General features: G+C 35.5%; 1 protein-coding gene across 1 annotated transcript in view; it reads right to left on the bottom strand.

The window, feature by feature from the left end:
- NFXL1 (nuclear transcription factor, X-box binding like 1) overlaps window positions 1-24,534 on the bottom strand; it is a 72,553-nt gene that overhangs the window by 26,948 nt on the left and 21,071 nt on the right. Inside the window, exons 8-17 of the mRNA XM_043572721.1 lie at window positions 24,192-24,292; window positions 23,430-23,544; window positions 22,166-22,290; window positions 21,360-21,482; window positions 16,570-16,660; window positions 11,016-11,136; window positions 10,630-10,789; window positions 9,802-9,893; window positions 2,428-2,449; window positions 1,865-2,005 (exon numbers count right to left, since the gene is read on the bottom strand). Of these exons, the coding sequence (XP_043428656.1) occupies window positions 1,865-2,005; window positions 2,428-2,449; window positions 9,802-9,893; window positions 10,630-10,789; window positions 11,016-11,136; window positions 16,570-16,660; window positions 21,360-21,482; window positions 22,166-22,290; window positions 23,430-23,544; window positions 24,192-24,292 (1,091 nt within the window). The remainder of the gene's footprint in view (window positions 1-1,864; window positions 2,006-2,427; window positions 2,450-9,801; window positions 9,894-10,629; window positions 10,790-11,015; window positions 11,137-16,569; window positions 16,661-21,359; window positions 21,483-22,165; window positions 22,291-23,429; window positions 23,545-24,191; window positions 24,293-24,534) is intronic.

The raw sequence follows: 24,534 nt of genomic DNA, 5'->3' as shown, positions 1-24,534 counted from the left end.
ATTATATTTATGTTAGTATGATTTTATAATTCCATTCTCTTTTTCATTTTATCATGAGAACATTTTTATTAAGGATCAAAGCACAGATCAATGAAGAAATTATAGGCAATATATCTACATATATGTCTGCACATGAGCAAGAATGATACTATGGACATTTATATTATCAGGCTTTACAACCACTGAATCAAAGACAAAAAAAAAAGTAACAATGCAAGTGAATTTTTCAATAGCATACAATTCATATTAATAATTTAAACATTTGAAAATTTAATGTTATTTAATAAAATGAATCTTAAAATCTTTGGCTTACTTCTCATTACACACACTTGCTAATAATATTATGATTCCCTATAGAATGGAAGTCTTTGAAAAAACATTAAATATTTTAAAAATATATAATTTGTTATATAACAAAGTTTATTTTTTATTCACACATGTCAAATGTAGGCTGGCAGGGGACTCCAGCAAATCAATGATTCTGGGATACAGGATGATGGGGAGTTTGCTAGCTTTTACCTGTATCACAAGAGACATACAACCTCCTCCATCATGGAAACAGAGAAAGAATGGTTAATGATAAATTAAGATTTCTCTAACTATTCCTGAAGTTGAATAACATTTCTGCCTATGTTTTATTGGCCAGAACCTTGCATATGGCCTAGGAAATTCAGAGCAGGAGACTATCTGTATTGTGTTTCAACAGGAATCTGGTATATTTGATTGCTATTGTAAATGATTTTGCTGGGTTTTGTTAGTTTTATTTGTTGATGAATTTAAACGTTTAAAAATAAAATTTAATAGGGGTGTCTGAGTGGCTCAATCAGTTGAGTGTCCGACTCTTGATTTTAGCTTAGATCATGATCCCAGGGTCGTGGGATGAAGGCCTGCATCAGGCTTCATGCTGAGCATGGAGCCTTCTTAAGATTCTCTCTCTCTCCCTCTGTCCTTCTCCCTGGCTCATACTCTCCCACTCTAAATATATATACTTATATATATATTTATGTTTTATGTTATTTATATATTATATACAAAAAATTTAGTATCATTTAAAATTTTATTGGCTATATTTATTTTTCCTTGTAAAATGGCGATTTTTAGAGATCTTTCGATGACTGACTTATATGATTTGTAAAATGCTTTTAGTGAATTTCACACACACATACCCTACATCTGTGATGCTATTTACTTTATTCCCAACAAAAGATTAGAAATTTGGGGCGCCTGGGTGGCGCAGTCGGTTAAGCGTCCGACTTCAGCCAGGTCACAATCTCGCGGTCCGTGAGTTCGAGCCCCGCGTCAGGCTCTGGGCTGATGGCTCGGAGCCTGGAGCCTGTTTCCCATTCTGTGTCTCCCTCTCTCTCTGCCCCTCCCCCATTCATGCTCTGTCTCTCTCTGTCCCAAAAATAAAAATAAATTAAAAAAAAAGTTGAAAAAAGAAATTTATTAAAATTGTGGACATTGTCTATCATACATGTTAGGTTTAAAAAACAACTAAGAAAAAATGTTCCAGAATTAAACTCAGAGATATAAACGGACAGAAGTGGAAGTGATATTGCTATCTACTATCTAAATAGATACCTAATTTCTGTACTTTTATCATAAAACGAAAGCCTATGTATTAACACAGGTACAGTATGTAAAGAGTACGTTAAAAGGCATATCATGAGCTAGCACAAAGATACAGAGAAATGTACACCAAGCTGTTAAAGCTGCTTGTATTAAGAAAGGCAAGGAAGAAGAGATGAGGGCAAGAAAAAGGAAAATAGTTATAACAAAATGGAAAAATATTTATGGCATAATTATCCAAAAGAATGTTTCAAGCATACTATAAGCACATATATATTCAACCTAAGGATATTACCTTGTTTTTGCCAATGAAGGCATCAATTTCAGTTACTTTGTGGCATTCTTTCATACATGTATGATTCTGACAATTTAAGGTTCGTCCACAGACTCTCTTACAAGAGTAGGGTCCTACAGTATGGCATGGTAGTGGACTCACCTTAAAAAAAAGGAAAAGAAAATATTAGCAACACACACACAAAAACCTTCTGACCCATATGTCTGAAATGACTCTGTTATCATTTAAGAACAAGTTTCATAAAGGTCTAACACGTTTTCATTAATAATAGTTATCATCAAAATCAAAGTAACCTGTCAAAAAATCCTAAAAAACGAATGCCAAGAAGCAAAACATTCTATTCCTAAAAAGGGAAATTCAATATAATGATGCTATAGTGACCACATAGACATACGCTAATTCTCAAAAGCACTGTATATTTTAAAAATCAGCAAAAACTCTTGTACTTTTTAGAGCACTAAAAAAAAACACAGAAAACAATACTTTGACTTTGTCATTTCTAACAATCCCTATACAGTAGCATAGATTATAAGCTTTACTTAAAACTTGTACCTATAACTCACCTCATGCTTCCCAAGACATTCTCTGCAAGAAAAAAAATAAAATGAAAACATTATAAATTCTTCAAAAAGATTACCTAAAGCAAAGGTGCTAACGCCACTAGTTTTACTACATAAAAAAAGCACATATGGAATAAGTGATTATAAAGACTGCAGGCTACAAAATTAACATACAAAAGCCAACTGCTCCCCCATATACCAGAAATAAACAATTCGAATTTGAAACTAAAAACACACCACCATTTACATTAGCACAAAAAAATGAAATAGATACAAATCTAACAAAATATATACGTGATCTAGATGAGCAAAACTACAAAACGCTAATGAAAGAAATCAAAGACAATATATATTTCATGTTCATTGATAGAAGGGCACAATATTGTTAAAATGTTGATTCTTTCCCAACTTGATCTAGATTCAATGTAATTCCCATCAAAATCCCAGCAAGTTATTAATAGTGGACACCAACAAACTGATTTTAAGGTCTATATAGAAAAACAAAAAAACCCAGGATAGTCAACACAGTATTGAAGAACAACACAGTGCTAACACTACCCAACTTAAAGATATCCTATAAAGCTACCGTGATCAAGACAGTATGGTACTGGTAACAGTAAACAGACAAATAGATCAGTGGAACAGAATACTGAGCCCAGAAACAGACCTACACAAATATATACTCAATTGGTTTCTGATGAAGGAAAAATGCAACTGAATAGAGAAGGGATAGTCTTTTCAACAAATGGTTGGCACTGGAATAAAGACATCTACATGGAAAAAAAAAAAATCCAAACAGGCATTATACCTTTCACAACAGACAACTCAAAAAGGATCACAGACCTAAATGTGAAATGTGAAATTATCAACATAGGAGAAAATCTAGGTGACCTTGTGTGTGGGGATGACTTTTTAGGTACGACACCAAAGGCGTGATCTCCAAGAGAAAAACGGTTAAGCTATACTTTATTAAACTAAAACATCTGCCCTGTGAAAAACACTTAAAAGAAAAGCCACAGACTTTGGGAAAAAACGTATCTGGTAAAGGGTTTGTAAGACCCAAACTGTAAGTATCTTAAAACTTAATAATAATAAAGCAAACAATCCAATTAAGAAAAATGATCAAGATGTGAACAGAGAACAGACACCTCACCCTCTAAAGAAAACATACAGGTGGCAAACAAACCTAAGATGCTGAACATCATGTCATTACAAAACTGCCAATTAAAATGAGATGCCACTGCATACCTGTTAGAATGACTAAAACCCAAAACACTGACAAGCAGATGCTGGCAAGAATACAGGGCACCAGGAACTCTTGTTGCTGATAAGAATGCAAAATTGGTACAGTCACTTTGTCAGAGAGTTCGGCAGTGTCTTACAAAGCTAAGCTAGACTTACCATATGATCCAGCAAAACCTACACGTGAATGTTTAAGCAGCTTTCTTCGTAACTGCCAAAATTTGGAAGCAACCAAAATGTCCTTCAATAGGTGAATGGATAAACAAACTGTGGTACATTCATACAATGGAATATTATTCAGCAATAAAAAGAAATGAACTACCAAGACATAAAAAGACATAGAGAAAATTTAAATGCATAGAGAAGACTGTAAACCATCTGATTCCAACTATATAACATTCTGATAGGCAAAATGATAGAGACATTAAAAAGATCAGTGGTCACCAGGGACTTGAGGAAGAAGATGAGGGATAAACAAGAATAGTACACGATGTTTTTAGGGCAGTGGCTATAGTATATGATATTGTAATTAGCGGATACACGAGATCAGGCATTTATCAAAACTCATAAAACCATCCAACACAAAATATAAACCCTAGTATAAACTATGAACTTTAGTTTATAATATTATCATTATTCAATATCAGTTCCTCAAATGTAAAAAAAAAAAAAATATATATATATATATATATATATATATATATGCCACACTAAATGTTAACAAGAGAAACTGTGTCGCAGGACCATATGGGAATTCTTTACCTTCTGGGTAATTTTTCTGTAAACCTGAAAATCATCTAAAAAAAGATAAAGTCTATTTAAAAAAAAACTAAAAAATAAACATTTCATTTCCCTTTCCAGAGACAGTTTCTAAACTGTCTTGTGATCCTACTCTGGCCAATGAAATGTGAAAGGAGTTTTGCTATGGGGCTTCTGGAAAAGGCTTCTCACTCTTGAAAAATAGAAGATGATGGTGAAGACATAAACAGTTTGTTTCTCTCTTTGGAAGGCTTCCTGTCTGGATGGGAAGTTTAACAGAAAGCCAAATAGCCTGAGAGCAAAGATGCCACACTGAGGATAAAACAGAAAGAATCTGGACCCCTGATGATGCAGAACTACATTAATCAGCTTAACCAACCACAGAGCTGCTCTACCTCCAGTCTAACTGCACAAGGCAAAACCGTTGTTATTATGTCACTTTTTATGTAGGTTCTTTGTAACTTGAAGCCAAAGGCACCATAATGATACAGCACGTATTTTATGTTCAGAATTCTTTTACCACACAGCCAAATTATTAAAAGTCAGGTTATGTTTAAAAATGGTAGGCAAGGAAAAAAAAAAAAAAGAAAAAAAAAATTAAAAAAAAAAAAAGGGGGGGGCGCCGGGTGGCGCAGTCGGTTAAGCGTCCGACTTCAGCCAGGTCACGATCTCGCGGTCCGGGAGTTCGAGCCCCGCGTCGGGCTCTGGGCTGATGGCTCAGAGCCTGGAGCCTGTTTCCGATTCTGTGTCTCCCTCTCTCTCTGCCCCTCCCCCGTTCATGCTCTGTCTCTCTCTGTCCCAAAAATAAATAAATGTTGAAAAAAAAATAAAAAATAAAAAATAAATAAAACAGATTGCCTTTTTGCTTCTCAGTTTAAGAATTCTTTACATATTCTGGGACACCTGGGTGGCTCAGTTGCTTAAGCATCTGACTCTTGGTTTCAGCTCAGGTCATGATCTCATGGTTCGTGAGTTCAAGCGCTGCTTGAAGGCTCTGCACAGAGCCTGCTTGGGATTCTTTCTCTCTGCCCCCTCCCCTGCTTGTGCTCTCTTTCTCAGAATAAGTAAATAAACTTGAAAAAAAAAAAAAAAGAAATCTTTATATATTCTGGATAATACTCTTATAGAATATATGATCTACGAACATCTTCCCCCATTCTGCGGGTGACGTTTTCAATTTTTTTATTGTGTCCTTGAAGCACAATTTCTTAATAATGTCCTGACTTTATTTTTTCTTGTGTTGCTTATGCTTTAGGTGGCAGCAATATGTAACAAGCCACTGCCTAACCCAAGGACACAAGGATTTACACCTGTTTTCTTCTAAGAGTTTAAAACCTCACTTTTAGACCTTTGACCCATTTTAAGATTTATATATGTTGTGCAGTAGAGTTCCAATTTCATTTTTTTCCGTGTGAATATCTAGTTCTCTCAGCACCCACTATATTTTTTTGACACTCTTGTGAAAAATCAACTGACCATAAACATATGGGTTTCTTTCTGGACTCTCAATTCTATTCCATTGATCAATATGTCCGTCGTTACAATACCACAGATTCTTGATTGTTAAAATTTTGTAATTTAAATTTTTTTTTAATTTTTTTTTAACGTTTATCCATTTTTGAGACAGAGAGAGACAGAGCATGAATGGGGAAGGTCATATAGAGAGGGAGACACAGAATCTGAAACAGGCTGCAGGCTCTGAGCTGTCAGCACATAGCCCGACGCGGGGCTCAAACTCACGGACCGCGAGATCATGACCTGAGCCGAAGTCGGACGCCCAACCGACTGAGCCACCCAGGCGCCCCTAAAGTTTTGTAATTTAAAATAAGGAAGTATGAGTTCTCTAAATCTGTTCTTCACTTTCAAGACTGTTCTGGCTATTCTGTGTCCTTACATTTCCATATGAATTTTGGAAAAAAGCCAGCTGTGATTTTGACAAGGAGTATGTTAAATTTGTAGATTACTTTGGGTAGTAGTGTCTTTAACAATATTGTCTTCCCATCCATAAAAGTGGGATATCTTGCCACTTACTAAATAATTATCTTAATACCCTTGTTAAAAACTGGCCATTAAGTGTATGAATTTATTTCTAGACTCTCAATTCTATTCCCTTGATCTATATGTATGTATGCCAGTACCAGAGCCTTTGGTCTTCTTTAATTTCTCTCAACAATGTTTTGCAGTTTTCAGTGCATAAAACCTTAGATTTCTTTCATTAAATTTGTTGAATAAACAAGTTTGTTTTCTAATTTTTTAATTTTTTAGATAGAGAGTGGGGGAGAGGGGCAGAGGGAGAGAGGCAGATAATCTTAAACAGACTCCACACTCAGCATGAAGTCTGATGTGAGGCTCAATCCCACGACCCTGGAATCATGACCTGAACTGAAATCAAGAGTCAGACATTCAACCGACTGAACCACCCAAGTTGCTTTTTTAGGGCTACTGGAGGTAGAAATGTTTTTTTTAATTTCATTTCAGATGGTTCATTGCTAGTGTATAGAATCGACTTTTGTATATCAATGTTGCTTATATAGCGTTACTAAACTCATTCAATATCTCTAATAACTTATGTAAAGATTCCTTAGGATTTTTCATATACAAGATCACATCATCTAACAATACAAATAGTATGAATACATCTTTTATTTCTTTTTCTAGTCTAATAGGTCTGGCTAGCACCTCTAATACAATGTAAACATAAATAGGAGCAAGAGCAGACATCCTAGTCTTGTTCCTGTTCTTAACAGGAAAGCTTTCAGTCTTTCACTACTACGTATGATTAAGGGCTTTTCATACATGCCCTTTATCAGGTTGAGGGAGGTTGTTTATTCCAAGTTTGCTGAGTTTTTTTTATCAAGAAAGTGTGTAGAATTTTGTCAAATGTTTTTCTGAATCTATCAATTGTCCTTTATTCTAGTGATAAAATATTACTTTGATATTTTGATTTTCATATGTTGAATCAACCTCATATTTCTGGGATACATCCACTTGGTCATATGCATAATCCTTTTTACATGTTGCTGGATTCAGTTTGTTAGTATTTTGTTGAGAATTTTTGTTATCTATATACAAAAGGGATATTGGTCTATAGTTTTCTTATGAGGTCCTTCTCTGCTTTTAGTATCAGGGAAATACCAGCTTCATTGAATGAATCAGGAAATGTCTCCCCACAGTGAAATATTGGTGTTAATTCTTTAAATGTTTGGTAGAATTTAGCAGTAAAGTCACCCATCCTCAGCTTCTCCTTATGGTAAGCTTTTGGTTACTACTTTAATCTCTTTACTAGGTATAGTTTTATTCAGATTTTCTACTTCTGAGTCAGCTTCAGTTGTTTTTGTGTTTCTAAGAATCTGTCTATCCCTCCATGTAAACTGTAACCAAAGGAGGGTATAAGTAGCTATACTAATATCAGAAAAAATAGACTTTAGAAAAAAATTGTTATTAGACACAATGAATAGATTTTGATAAGGACCTCCAAAAATTTTCTCTTCCACACTGACATTTTTGTAGATATCTTGAATTTCCTTATTTTACAAACAGAGAAGGGATATGACTTATTCATAGTAGTAGTTAGCAGGAAGCACAACACTGGGCTCAAAAGTTCTTACTCTAAAACACAATTTTAATATACATATCCAAAAAAACTTCCAGCAGCACATTCAAGTGCAAAGGAAAGACTTTTAAATTAATTTTTTAAACCTCTAGTAAACATGACTTAGTAATTCCAGGCAGTTTTTCTATTGTCATAAAATATTTTTTTTCAACGTTTTTTTTTTTTTTTATTTATTTTTGGGACAGAGACAGAGCATGAGCGGGGGAGGGGCAGAGAGAGAGGGAGACACAGAATCGGAAACAGGCTCCAGGCTCCGAGCCATCAGCCCAGAGCCTGACGCGGGGCTCGAACTCACGGACCGTGAGATCGTGACCTGGCTGAAGTCGGACGCTCAACCGACTGCGCCACCCAGGCGCCCCTTGTCATAAAATATTTAATCCAACCTAAGATTTCAAGAAAATTAATTGAATGAATGAAGATAGGCATATCTGTTAAATAATCCTCCTGTAAGATAAACTAAGGAATTCAAAGATAACTGACTACAATTATACAATTTTAGTGTTTATGAATCTTTCACTAATATCCAGACTAAAATCACTCTGTAGGTATAGCTCCCAGCAACACTTTGCCTCCGAACCTGACTCCATAACCAATATACAAAAATATACATGCTACTTAAACAGAAAAGAAAGATGTGGAGGGACAAAATGAGAGAGAGCTTTTAAAAATAAACAAGAAGCCCCTCTGGAAAAGGTTGATACATAAGACGTACCAATATTCAATTTGGAACCTTAATGGTGATTTTCTGTTGCTTCCCAGAATTCTATGCTTCCTCTTCTTCTATATTCCATAACCTCTACTGAAAGTATGAACCATTCCAAGATTCTGTTATTACCTTAGGTTTGGCTCCTTACAACTCAGTCCAGGTCATTTTCTGGTCCCTCCAGAAAACTACCTACTTTCATTTTCAATGTTTCCTTCAATTACATCTTACCTAAAACCTGGCTTTCCTCCATCCTAAAGGAACTCAAAGACTAGCATGGGAATCAGTCAGAAAAACTAACAGAGGATGATCTCTTGGATGAATTATTGTAATGATAAGAAGAGCTGCTATGGAAACTAATAAGGATATTAAACTCCAGCTGGGGGAAAGGCTGAAAAAATATATACATAGGAGAGGTTTTCAAGCAGTATGTAAAATATATTTAGAAAGGAATAAGGCTGAAAAAGAGAAACTGGTTTATGGACTAGGCCTGAAAGAATGATAAACTCAACAAAGAAAAAGGGGAGTAGGTGGCCTAAGACACACTTCAAATTAAAGTGTCAAAAGATTTTTTTTATTTAAAAAAAAATTTTCTTTATGTTTGTTTATTTTTGAGAGACTATGAGCAGAAGAAGAGGAGAGAGAGAGGGAGACACAGAATCCGAAGCAGGCTCCAAGCTCTGAGCTGTCAGTGCAGAGCCCGACACAGGGTTCGAACTCACGGACCATGAGATCATAACCTGAGCCGAAGTCAGACGCTTGACCAATTGAGCCACCCAGGTGCCCCAGAAAGATTTTTTTTTTAAGTTAAAATTCTAAAATATTGGAGTGCCTGGGTGGCTCAGTCAGTTAAGTGTCTGACTCATGTCTTGATCTCATGTCACGATCTCATGGTCAGTGGGTTCGAGCCCTGCGTCAGATGCTATGCTAACAGCTCAGAGCCTGAAGCCTGCTTTGGATTCTGTGTCTCCCTCTCTCTCTGCCTCTCCCCTCCATGTTCTCTCTCTCTCTCTCTCTCAAAAATAAATAAATAAACATTTTAAAATTGTAAAATACTTACGTAGGAATAGGAACTTGACATGGAGGACAAGGTAATGCAGTCTGAATAAATGCTGGTTCAGAAGGCTGTTCCCAAGGGCCTGTAGGCTGGTGCTACAAGTAAAATACATTAACAATTTTAAGGCAGAGGAATTAAATCATAGGGCCATTGTAAGACTCGAATAGTTCCACATATCCTCTGCTCAAGCAGATTGAAATTTTTTCAAGTCATCAACAAATTGTGCTTAGTGAAATATTTTATTCCATCAGATTGTCATTATCAGATTGTTCCCCTCTACACACATTTGACAATAAAAATTGAGGCAGACCCCAGTTTTTAAATGGCAGAACAAAGGCAACGTAGCCTCCTTCACTTCTCGTTAGCCAAAAGAAGAATGACAAACAGAACTGTAAAATCCAACTTCCACCAGTAGAATGTAATCTCCATTATTTTGTTCACTGTTGTCTCCCCAGCACCTCGAAGAACGCTTATCACACAGTACGGACTTAACAAATATTCACTGAGTAAGTGAATGAATCTTTGAGGAAACCAAAAGATATCTTTAACCCTGAACCACAATATATGAAGGAAGACTGCCAAACTCTTGTGTATCACGATTACAACATGACTATCACACAGTATTAGCGAACATTTGTTTACCGGTTTCTCGCTTTTTCTATACTGTGAGCTTAAGACAAAAGATCAAGTCTTATTTACCTTGTACCCCAACTCCTATCACAGTGCTTAACACCCAGTAGGTACTTAATCATTGCTTGTTGAATGACTAAGTAAAATTAAGAAAATATGACCCACAGCAATGCACTACCTCTTAATAATATATTCCCTTACCCTGCCAGTTTGCTTTATTAATGCTTGATCATGACATGGAGCAGGACACAAGTGACCACATTTCTCCAAAACTTTTTGGCAAGGTTGATGACATGGAGGACAAGAGCCAAAGTGACAGCGATGTTTTTCTTGACTTGTATGATGGCAAGTTGGTGGTCGACTAAATCATAAAGTACAATTTTTTTAATTACTTTTGATCATTAAACAATTACATCTAAAGTGCAATTATCTATTTATCTTCTGACTCCATACAGAACAAGAATATTGTGAATATCAGTATTTTAGAACATTAAAGAAAAATTAAAGATACTAACAATATTAAAAGTCAGTATGAATTTAAATTCGTAAGAAAGCAGATGTAAGTTTGTGCAGAACTTCATACTAACCTGCACTGCTCTTTGCACTTGGGTGGTCTTGTGGTACGTTCCCGGCCACAGGGCACTGTCACCTTTGTACTACCACAATTGCACTTCACATCTACAGTTTCCGGGCAGGGATAACAACTACCTGAAAAAAAAGTCTGAAACTTAAAAAGGACTATGACTACTCAAATGCCCCTCAACAGTAGAATCAATGAGGTTAGCATTCACACAACTGGATGTTCCACAATGAGAATAAAGGAACTACATGAATGAACCTCACACACATAACAGTGAGCAAAAGAGTCAGACACAAAGAGTATGTAGTATATGATTCCATTTACACAAAACAAACGCAAAAAACTAATCTATCCTGTTTGCAATCAGGATGATGGTTACAAAGGATACAAGGAGGGTTTTGGAAATATTGGTAATGTTCTGTTTAATCATCTTGAGTTCTGGTTACCTGGTTATGATCAGTTTGTAAAGGTTCATCAACCTATACACTTAAGATTTGTATACTTTTTATATCTACACTGGTAATTCCATTAAAAAGTTTTAGGATTTTCTTTAAAAATTCCTAAAAGTTCTACTCTAAATAACAAATTTAACACTCTACTAATTTAATTGCCGCTACACAAGCAAAATGGATCTAAGTCTTGGAAAATCTAAAGTTGCCAATAGTCTTTCTGGCTTATTTTCACACATACTGCTTATTCAAGTGTATCATTTTTAGATAAATTCCCCAGCAAGAGATAAATTTAGATAAACTTACTTAAATTTATTCAAGTATATTATTTTTAGATAAATTCCCCAGTAAGAATAACATCTCTCTTCAGGTTATTAACAAGAATACTCAATTTTCTATTACTCGTGCTTTGTGAAGGACTCATTCTCAACCCTTATTTTAGGTTATACCCTTATTACCCTTCTAATTCCAAATATTTCTTTTCTAAACATTTCAAAAAGAACGGTTATTTGGGTTTCAGCTTTCTACCTTCTTTTGTTGTATGTTGGTAAGGATACATAAAAACAAAATCAAAGAAACTCTTTTAAACAGGCTATAACATTCTCCCCACGGTTCCAACATCATCTTCTTCCCACTCGAGTGTTCTCAGTAACTAAGGCTCCTCACTAGAACTGAAATAGCAAGAAGGGAATAAGAGTCTTCAACTAAGGAGTGAGGATCGTAAGAGACTGCCGCCTTTGTGTCAAGACCAAGCAAAATACTGAATAGCAGTTAACCTGATAACAGATAAATGATGAAAAGCATCCTGGATAAAGCCTCTTAAAACAGCTCTTAAAAGGAACAGAAGTTAAGAATTCTGGTTGAAATAATGAACACAGAATAAGGAAATGAGAGTAAAAAGTACAATAGGGAAAAATATAAATATATATGGATTATACAAATTACCAAATTTATATTTCAGTGTTTTGATAAGTGTAATCCATGAAGTATTTCCCTGATGGTAACACAAGCCAAGTTATCCTGATCCACATGATAAATTTTAATCTTTCCAAAAGAATGACTAGATGTCAAATGTTCTAAAAGTTAATAATGACCTTTAACTCTTCTCATTCAGCATATTATATCATTTTCTCCTTAACAATGATAATCTTCAATCACTTTCAGCAATTCAAAGAGAAAACTCATCAAACATAACACCTTTTTTGCCACGCTAACCTACAGCATCACTTTTCCTTTTATGAAAATTAAATCTTGAGAAAAATAAGCAATAATTTCTGTGAACAGTCTTCCTACTGATCAACAGAATTTGTTACAGATACCTGTACAACATGACAAATTAAAATAGCTTCAGAGAGATTTTTAAAATGAAAAAGCAGCATACAGAAGGTAACTACAGTGACCAGTGGGTCAACGGCCAAAATGGGTACTCATGCAGAATGTTCTGGAACCATAAACACAGATAACCTTGAACTTAAAGAAGTGTAAGTCAAATTTTCCTATGTTCACAGTGCAAACATCCAGTTAGCATCCTCTTCCTAAGAGTCACAGTATAACCTTGATTATGAAGGTATCTAGAATGATGAAAAACGGTATGGAATAATGGTTCTATATGTCTTCTATAACTGTAGATGGTGAAAGTTACACAATAGTATCTTCCACATACTTTCCATTAAAGTAATTTTTGTTAGGGTCTAATAAGCTTCTTTTTTAAATAAAAATAAATGCTCTGCCAAAAAAAAAAAAAGAGAAGAAGAAGAAGAAGAAGAAGAAGAACCTGGATCTGATCAAACCTCTACATCCCACTAATAATGTAATAATTTATAGGAAATACAGAAGAAAATGTCAAATAATACCACAGAGATGCAATCTGTAATATGTAGACTTTGTGACTAAATAAAGCAACCTAGTTTCTTAAATAAGTGACAAGGGGTAAAAAAAAAAAAAAAAAAGAGATGGAGGAGGGAAAGTATAGATTCATAGACTTTAGAGACATCAACCAATTGCAATATGTCAATCTTATCAGGTTGTTGATTCTTACAAACTAAAGTAAAAAATGAAGACATTTATGAGACAAGATATCTAAATAGCTGATATTTGCTGATGTTACATATATTAACTATTTTCAGGTTAAGAATCCACATTTTAGAAATGAATACTGAAGGATTTATGGGATTTGCGTCAAAATAAACAAGAGTGGGATATGTTTTCAACACTCCTCTACTAAATATGATGCTTGCTCTACCTTTTTTTTTTTTTTTTTTTTACAGATAACTCTGTATCAGGCTAAGGATGTTCCCTTCTATTTCCAGTTAAGTTTCCATCAAATATGGATATTGAACTTCATCAACTGTTTTTTAGACATTTACTTAGTTTCATTTTTCCTTTAAACTACTAATGTGGTAAATCACATTATTAGATTTACTAAAGTTTAACCAATCATATACATTATTGGAATAAACCCAACTTGGTTATGAAAGATTAAGGTTTTAGACAGCTAATACTTAATACTGGATAGCTGGATTTGACTAGCTGAAACTTTAATATTTTACAAATATTTACGAGTTACAGGGTTTATGAGTTAGATTGGTTGATCATTTTCTCTTAGTTTCCTTGTCAGATGATATAATCGGACATCTTCCTTTTTTACATATACTCTCGAACAGTTTATAAAGAGATTGAATATATGTATCTTAAATTTTGTTAATGTGCAAAAATCAACTAAGCCTGGTGTTTTCTTGGCAATTCTAAACTACTGATCCAATTCCTTTAATGGTAATATAACTAGATAGATTTTCTAATTGTAGTAAAGGCCAGCATTTTAGTAACGGTCAACAAGGTCCTATACATATTCTTTCTCCAGCACCCTTCATCCCAACATCTCTTTGACCTCATCTCCTACTCTTTGTCCCTTGAGCACTTACTACAGTCCTCTTTGCAATTCCTTCAAATGCTCCTGTCTCAATGCCTTTGCAATTACTGCTTTCTTGCCCAAAACACTATTCCACCCTCTTTTTCACATGGCTTATATCCCTTACTTCTTTTAGGATTCCTCTCAAATGTCACCTTTCTAGAGTCCTCCCCGATCACACTATATTTTCTTTCTATACTTGTCACTACCTGATATTCTATATTTATTTATTTATTTATATTCTAACTGAGGGGAAGTAATTAAAAAAAAAAAAAAATGTTCCATAAGAGCAGAAGGCACTTTGTCAATACTGTTCAATTATATATTCCCAGTGCCTGGTACTTAGTAGACACTCAAAAACACTTTTTTAATTGAATTAATGAGTAACATTAGAAAAGTTAATGAAATCTGGGGCACCTGAGTGGCTCAGTTGGTTAAGGATCTAACTTCATTCAGCTCAAGTCATGATCTTGCAGTCCATGAGTTTGAGCCCCATGTCAAGCTCTAACCTAACAGCTCAGAACCTGGAACCCGCTTTGTATTCTGTGTCTCCCTCTCTCTCTGCCCCTCCCCTGCTCATGCTCTGTCTCTCTCTCAAAATAATAAACATTAAAACAATTTTTCTTAAAGTTAATGAAATCTAATGAATCAATGATGTCATATGACTATATAAAAATAAAATTCTTTCAGTAATGGTGAAAACTGAAAAACTAGTCCTAAACTTCACAATTTGAAGACACTAACACTATGAGTAGTCCCATGAGAGAACACTCATAGGAAAATGTCTATGGGATTAATAGAATCTGCCACTTTTCCTAACAGGGAGGCAATGTGATATAATGTAAAGATCATTAAAGTTTGAGTTCCCATCTGACCTGCCTGCAACTAGTTCTATGACCTTGGGCCAATAGTCTTTTTGCCTATTTCCTTACTATACAAAATAACAGCAGCACAACATATTTTTTGAGGTTTTTGAGGACTAAGAGATTAAGGAAGGTATCAAGAATCCACCCAATCCCACAGTATAGTTTGTCCCAGGTCATAACATTACTAAGTGGCAAAGTCCAGACTTGAACCAGGACCTCTTACCCTAAAGTCCATCCCTTCCTACTACCCTATACAATCAGTGTTCCTTTTTTATATTATCCTACTCCAAATGGGTAAAGTTAACTCAGTTTTTCTTTTTTAAGTTTATTTATTTGAGAGAGACAAAGACAGCATGAGTGGGGGAGGGGCAGAGAAAGGGAGAGAGAATCCCAAGCAAGCTCTGCCCTGCCAGCACAGAGCCCGACTTGGGGCTCGAACTCACAAAACCGTGAGATCCTGACCAGAACTGAAACCAAGAGTCAGATGCTTAACTGACTGAGCCACCCAGGCAGTTTTCATTGTCTAATAACTTCAGCAACCCTAAGACCTGTTCAGGAGGTCTGCAAGGTCCCACGTGCTTAGAGTAGTTTTCCAGGTGCTATGGGTCAAGCGGTATAACAACAGACTGAATGCAGAAGCACACATGTGAATGTAGCCTATCTTCTATCAAGCTGAACAGTAAAGACATTTACAGAAATGTAAAATACCATTCTTCTCACTACATTTGTTTCAGAAAACAGTCATTTTTCACCAAAAAAATGTTACTGTATTAAGATGTGATGGGTTTATTACTGTTATTTTTAAAATAAATAATAAATATTATTACATTGTATTTTAACTTCAAATACAATAAATATCAATAGAAGAAACTAACATTAACAAAAGGTCTTTGGGTACAAAAAGAATGTAAAAGGATCTTGGGACCAAAAAGGCTGAGAACACTGGCTTAGGATACATCCAATCCCTTACTAGATGTCTATTCCATATAAATGTCTAATATTCAAAATAATGCTGAAAAACCTAAGAACATAATAACTAATTTAAAAACTGTGGGGGAGATGCTGGGAAGAAGTAAGGAAACAACATGGCATTATGGAAAGAACTTTTATATGTAGAAAGCCTGTGTTCAAATCTTAGCCATATTTCTTTACTAGGTATTTCCCTGAGTACGTCACTGAAGTATCTTTGGCTTCAATCTCCTTGTCCATAAAATAGGGATACTGGTGCTGCCCTACGTTCTCAAGGTTGTTAAGAGTAAGATAATGAATATAAAACTCTATCAACTATAAAGCACTATATAAATACAAACAAAAAGTACAGCTATTATTAAATTTTACCTCTATGGCAGACAGATGGACATTTATGGTTCCTACATCCTAAAGTCCGTCCACAGTTTTGATCACAAGGTGGACAGTTTCCAGGACAACACTGAAGGGAAAGCAATATACAGAGAACAGGTCACTTGAAAACCACACATAATATGAATGTCATTATTCTCAGAACTTATGAAAAGCAAAAGAACTTTTCACCATAAGAATAAAAGTATTCAAGAGTATCCACATTCTTCTAAGTAGACAGACTGTATTAAGAACTTATAAATGTAAATAGACAATGACCTAATTTAATGAAATTAAGCTAAGGTTTCTTGCCCTTCAGTTAATTATTCTGTGACTAACAACAGTCCCATTAGATAATTTCATTTCTACTTATCTATGCAGAGATTGCCAGCATTAACCAAAGGAACGGATCTGGTCAACTCCCATAGTCAATTTAGGCAATTAGTCTATTTTTTAAATTTAATGAAAATAAATCAATGTATAGTTCAATGTATAGATTAGTTTGGCAGTTATTTTCTTAAAGTTTATTTGTTTATCTTTAGAGAGAGAGAGAGAGTAGGGGAAGGGCAGAGAGGGAGAGAGAGAATCCCAAGCAGGCTGCTCACCGGCAGCACAGAGCCTGATGTGGGGCTCAAACTGACAAACCACAAGACCATGACCTGAGTTGGACGCTTAACCAACTGAGCCACCCAGGCACCCCAGCAGTTATTTTCAAACCATGGAATCAAAGACTAAAGGAGAGAAAAAGAGAAAGGCTAATTGTTTCTAACTTTGTTTTGTCACCTCTCTGTTTTCCAATCCATTCGTGCAAACTTCTCCCAATTTTCATTCATGAACACAAAGCAACTAACTACTTAAAGCCCATCTTGCCATGCTAACTCCTTCCTTGGCCTCTCATATATCCAAACTTTGGAGAAAAAAATACTACAACTGTCTTAAAGAAACTTAGGGTTGTAACCTACTTAAGAACAAGTTTCAGTATATAAAAATAACTCAGAACACACAGTATTGAAAAACAATTAAAAGTCAAAATAGTTCATTCAATTAGACAAATATTTACCAAGTAAAACTATGTGCCTATCATTCTGCCAGTTAACAGTGGGAGAAAAGAAAGTTATGTGGTCCATGACTTAATAAGACTCTTGACATTTGTGTTTTTGACCATGGAGGAACAACAATCAGATTTACTCTATCTTAAACAACTAGAATATCATACAAAATATATGAAACAACAGACTATGGACATTAGACAATTAGACAGCATAAGACACCAACCCTAAAAGAAGAGAAACAAACAATGTGAGTCTTCTGATAGCACTTGCTCAGACCTGGAGGCTACAGGACAAGGAAGAAGATCACAAGCAGAGTCTGGTGGTCTCACCAAGCTGAGAAAACAAAATTCATAGTTCAGAGAGGTCAGCGTGGCTTGAATTTGTGAAGAAGTGGTAGCAGTACAGAGAAAGCTCTGTAGAACTTACAAAAGGACCTCTCAAGTCTTTGGCTAAGTACTGGTCTTTACATGTGTGAAGCAGAAACTATTCAAAATCTGAGAAAGAACCAGTGGAAGAAGGAACAACTGTTTCCAGAGATTATTCAAGACTAGAAATAGGTTGTGCTCCCTATGGCCAGAATGGAAGAACTTCCTAACACACAGGCATCACCTAGAGTACTTACAAGAATTATTGCCTCAGTAGCGACACCAAATTAGTCCTAACTAAAAGGGTGGCCTCAAAACACCTAATAAAATTAAACCTCAAAAGAACCAAATGATTTCTAAATAACTTGACTTCAAAACAGAATAAAGCTTAAAAATATTTAAAGACATACAAAACAAACCCCCAGCATCCAAAAATGTAAAGTTCACAATGTCTGAAAACTAATCAAAAATTACCAATCAGAAAAATATAATCCAAAAGAAGAAAAGTCAATCAATAGAAATAGGCCCAAACATGATAGATGACAGAATTAGAAGGCAAAGACATTAAAATGGGCATTGTAAGTATAGCCCATCCATATATTCAAGAAGATAGAGGAAAGCATGAGCATGGTAAGGACAGACATGGGAGATATAAAAAAGACCCAACTCCAACTCTCAGAGATGAAAAAATACTATATCTGAGATGAAAAAACACAGGCAGATATAAATATCAAATTAGATAATGTAGAAGAAAATAAGTGAACTTGAAGACAAAGTTACATAAACTAAAATAAAACACATAAATTACAAGGACTAAATAATAAATGGAGCATCAGTGAGCTGTAGGACTTCAAGCTGCATAACATACATGTCTTTGGAGTCTCAGAAGGCAGTGCACATGGGAAAAATATTTGAAGAAACAAAGACTGAAAATTTCACAATTTGATAAAAACTATAAACAGATCCAAAGAAGCTCAACAAAAACTAAGCTAAAGAAACACAAAGAAAGCCATACGAAGGAACAGCGCAAATAAACTGCTGAAAACCAACAGTATAGAGAAAAATATCTAAAAATACCCAAAGGAAAGAAGAGGCATTACGTGCAGAGGAAGAAAGATAACAATCACAGCACACTCTTTGTCGGGGGGAAAAAAAAATGCAAGCTAAATGATAATGGAGCAACATCTTTAAAGAATGGGAGAAAAGTTACCAAACTAGAATTTTACCATAGAACTATGTTTCACAAAGGCTAAAGGTAGTTTATAAAAGTTGAAAGACGTCATGACCAACATTACAAAAAACGTTAGAAGCCCGCTGACAGAAAAAAAATGAAAACAGAAACCCCAATCTATGTAAAAGGATGAAAAGCACCAGAAGTAGTGAGTTTGATGATAAATATAAAAGACTACTTTTCTTATTTTTTCAAACTCTTTAAAATATATATATTTAAAGCAAAAGTAAAATTAATGTATTTGGAGTTTATAAAATACATGTATATAAAATGTGTGAGAATCCAATAAAAGAGTTAAAATGTAATCATGGAAAAACGATACTCAATTAAACAGAAAACAAAAAGATGGTAAAAGAAAAAACAACAGATGGACAAATAGAAAATAAATAGCAAATGACAGATTTAAATACTACCATACTAAAGATCACATTAAAAGTGTATTTTGGGCAGGGGAAGGGGCATCTGGGTGGCTCAGTCAGACGAGCATCCGACTTCACCTCAGGTCATGATCTTGCAGTTCATGAGTTCGAGACCCACACTGGGCTTGCTGCTGTCAGCAAAAATAAACTTAAAAAAACTTTTTTTGAAGTTTGTTTTTGAGAGCGAGGAAGAGACAGAGTATGAGCATGAGTGACAGAGAGGGACAGAAAGAGAGGGAAGAGAATCCCAAGCAGGCTCTGCGCTGTCAGCTCGGGGGTGGGGCTCAATCTCATGAACTGTGAGATCATGACGTGAGCTGAAATCAAGAGTCAGACACTTAACCAACTGACCTACCCACGTGCCCCAAAGATCATATTAAATGTCAATGATTTACAGCCAAATTAAATGACAAAGACTGTCAATGTTTAAAGTGGAAGATATTATAAAATAAAATCTATATGTGATCTATAAGAAATCTACTTTATTTTGAGAGAGAGAGAGTACATGTGCATGTGAGCAGGGGAGAGGGGAGAGATAGAGGGGGAGTGAGAGAATCTTAAGCAGGCTCCACACACAGCGCAGAGCCCTATTCGGGGCTTGATCTCATGACCCTGAGATCCTGACCTGAGGTGAAATCAAGAGTTGGTTGCTTAAATGACTGAGCCACCCAGGCACCCCAGGAAATCTACTTTAAAGATATGAATAAGTTAAAAGTAAAAGAATGGGAAAAGATACCCATGTTAACGTTAAACAAAACAAAGTTGGTGTCACTATATCTAAATGGATTTAGGCACAAGAAAACCTTACCAGAAGGGTAAGGGATAATTCACAATGATAAACAGGACTCAAAAAAACCCACAAATCTACAGACTCAATAAAATACTCCAGTCAACCTTACATAAAACCAAGTGTTTATAAATAAGATTTGAACACTAAAAGTTAAGCCTCTACCACCAAATGAACTATCACGCTAACACTGCTATGATGATTTAAAATCCAGGGAACAGGGGCGCCTGGGTGGCTCAGTCAGTTAAGCGTCCGACTTTGGCTCAGGTCATGATCTCGCGGTTCGTGAGTTCAAGCCCCGCGTCGGGCTCTGTGCTGACAGCTCAGAGCCTGGAGCCTATTTCGGATTCTGTGTCTCCCTCTCTCTCACTGACCCTCCCCTGTTCATGCTCTGCCTCTCTCTGTCTCAAAAATAAATAAACGTTAAAAAAAAAAAAAAAAAAAAAAAGATTTAAAATCCAGGGAACAGAAGCAGCCCAGGAACCAAGTTGAAAGGCTTATGTCCAGGACCAAAAAGACCCATCATTTAAACAACTTGATAAGATTTCCCACTGATATAAACAATTAAGATTAATCTAAGACAGAGCCGCCTGAGTGGCTCAGTTGGCTGAGCATCCAACTCCTGATTTTGGCTCAGGTCATAATCCCAGGGTTGTGGGATCAAGCCCTGCAGTCAGGCTCCACACTGAGCGTGGAGTGGGCTTAAGATTCTTTCTCTCTCCCCCTCTGCCTCTCTCCCCCTCTGCCTCTCTCCCCCCTGCTCTCTCTCTCTCTAATAAAAAAAATTAATCTAGAACATTTATTAGTATTTCATATGGAAAGCAAAGAGTATGCTTGAACATCTGAAGAACAAATCATGATAACACTTATCACAGGCACAAAAAGGACAAATTCAAGACGGTTTTTCAAACAGTTTCCCAAGCTTCCTACACATACCTTTCTCCTACACTGATGCTTCTGACAGTCCCGCATCTTAACACACTTAGTTTCACACAGATAAGGTTTATGACATGGCATTCGTTTTGTATGCTTTCCACAGCGACACTGCTTTTCCACTTCCTGGAAATATCGAATAAACGCTATTAAAACCAACTTTTGTTGACTTTTTTTCCACATTGCAATCTCTATAATCAGTAAAAAATGAAGAAAAGTTTTATAAAAATTTCATACAAAGGCTTTACCAAAAATAAAGCTAAATTTCCTTAAAATATTGTTTGTATCTTACTTTGCTCCAACAAAGACTTCATAGAATTTCATTATAGTAAAAATTGGATATTAAATAGTAAAACAATACCACACATTAAAATCACATCTAGTTACACCATACCATCTGTACATCTTGTCTCAGTATAATAAAAGAAATTAGATTATCTAGTAATATGGTCAAAACCAAAATGACATATATAACTTTAACATCTCACTTCTAGGCATTTGTTTCTTTCATTATCATTAGATCAACTTTATCAGTGCCTTGAGTGTCTTCTGAAAACAACCAACCCCGAGCTGGATTATGAAAATAACAACATACAAACTTTTACCAAATACAATCAAACAAAAGGTAATTTTTAGATTTGATTGTTGGCATACTCTCTTGCTTCTCCATCATAAATATTAGGTCACTAAACTCATACAGATCATGACATAGATATTTATATAAATAATGGAAAACAATTACAGAATAATCTCACTTGACATATTATGCTAGGTGATTCTTAAAATTATTACTACAGGAGATGACTAACTTGTCTACATGTTTCACAAGGACCTCGGTGACAACGCTGTGAACATCTATGGATTCCACATTCAAGTACTTTGTCACAACTGTCTCCACAAGTTGGCACATCTTCTGTACAAGGCAAAGAAAACTCTAAGAGCAGACAAAAAGTCAAAGTTAATAAGATACATTACTATAAAGCACAAATAACATGCCATATTCTTTTGACTTCCTAAAGAATGACAACCCTTTCAGACTATGAATTTTTGTTATGTACATAATTTTTAGAAAGTTAAAAATTTTTTATTTCTTTTTTGAGACAGAAAGAGAGACAGAGAGAGTGAGCAGAGGAGGGGAAGAGAGAGAGGGAGACACAGACTCTGAAGCAGGCCCCAGGCTCCGAGCTGTCAGCACAGAGCCCGACAATGGGGCTCGAACCCACAGACCGTGAGATCATGACCTGAGCCAAAGCTGGAGGCTTAACCAACTGAGCCACACAGGTGCCCAGCAACAGTTACATTTAATAAAAATAATCCCTAGTAAAAAAGTTTGTTTTTTAAAAAGAATGTGACACATGACAAGTTACCATCCTCAAAAAGCATGTGTTTATGAGCTAACTATTTCAGAAATACTTATCTCAATAAAAGAGTAAGACCATGTACACCTCTATGAAGAATTAGACAATCTATAGAATTATAAAAGGAAAATTTGCTCTTAACCTCACAGGATTAGAAAAAAAAGGAAAGATGTAGACTTGAAAACATTATGAAACTAATCTTTAACATAAACATAGTAAGACAAATATTGCCAATAATCTTATAAACACGTGTGCTGGTACGGCTGGTACAGAGTCAAAGACTCAAACTACAACCTTCTGTGCCTTATCTCAAAGCAGCCAAAAGTTAAATTCACCTGTAACCTAATACATAATAATGACAAGTCTCTGATCATGAGGTTTCCTTTATTGCCAAGCACTACATCAAATACTTTATGTGCATTTTATCATTCCATTCTCTTTATTTTATAAGGAAGGTACTATTACTGTGCCCATTTAACTTTAGAAAACTATTATTTCATGAACGTGGGTTTTGAACCAGGACATGCCGGACTCCAAAGTCTGAGTTCTTAACCCACCAAGTTATATTGTCCTTTCACCAAACGTAAAGAAATCTAGTATCATATTTGTATTATTACCAAAACTACATTATGAACTCCCAGAGAAGTCTAATTAGGAAAGTACTCTAATGAACATGATAATCATATTCCGTTAAAGGTTTAAAAAAAAGCCTTACTTGACTTCTGACATGGACAGAACCTTTTCCCAGATCGAGGACATTCTCCACAAGCACCAACATGGCAAACTTGCTCACATGTATGATGACCACATGGCAGTGTTTTTCCACACACCTAAAATAAAATGCAACAAGCAATAGTGAAGGACTTAAAAGTTACAAAGCCTTTGTGCACGACATAACTCATTTTTTGATCATTAGCAACTTATGTTCTTCCCATTATGCTTTCTATCTGAACACGTGTCATACACATGTAAACACATACACATACATACATATACACACACACATACATACACACACGTTTCCTATGTACCAAAGGGTATATTCTAAAAATAAAAGGAAAAAAGTACATATAGCTTCACATGGCCATCTACCAAAGAATTCCAAATGGTACGAAAACCATGTCAATTCTTGGACAATCTACAAAATCAATCCTACTTCCTCAACTGGATGAAGTTAAGAAGAGAGTGGTGTCAGTTCAAGAGAAGGGAAAGACAAGGAAGGTGGGAGAGACAGCAAGAAGCAGAGCACATATGTACTAAATCCAAAATTCAACAAATAGCTATTAATTTGAAAAAGAAAATTTCTCCCAGTCATTAAAATTGTATTAAATTGGAAAACAGTTTCCTGAAACATGAAAGTAATTCATTTGAGTCACCATTCTTCTCCTTTTATCCAACTAAACCTAACTAGCACCTCTAACTGCTTATGCTCTCTGCAGTCTTTACTTCCCAGCCCTCCAAATGCACATGCACTTACTTGATCACAGTGCCACAGTGGACTGGCGCAGCTTCTTTCAGCGGCTTGTTTCCCACAGACACACTTTTGTCTACTGACTCGTGGACAGGGAGGACAATTTCCTAAAGTCACAATGATAAATTAGAATAGAAATGTTATAAAAACAATAAACACTGCTTTGATTTAAAAAAAATTTTTAATGTTTATTTATTTTTGAAAGAGAGAGAGACAGAGAGCACAGCAGGGGAGGGGCAGAGAGAGAGGGAGACACAGAATCTGAAGCAGACTCCAGGCTCTGAGCTGTCAGCCCGGCGCCTGATGCAGGGCTCGACTCACAGACCGCAAGCTCATGACCTGAGCCGAA

Source organism: Prionailurus bengalensis, chromosome B1, assembly GCF_016509475.1.
Source record: "Prionailurus bengalensis isolate Pbe53 chromosome B1, Fcat_Pben_1.1_paternal_pri, whole genome shotgun sequence".
In the NCBI taxonomy this organism is placed as follows: Eukaryota; Metazoa; Chordata; class Mammalia; order Carnivora; family Felidae; genus Prionailurus; species Prionailurus bengalensis.
The sequence above is the reverse complement of the archived record's forward strand: the minus strand, read 5'-3'. Positions and strand labels throughout refer to the sequence as shown.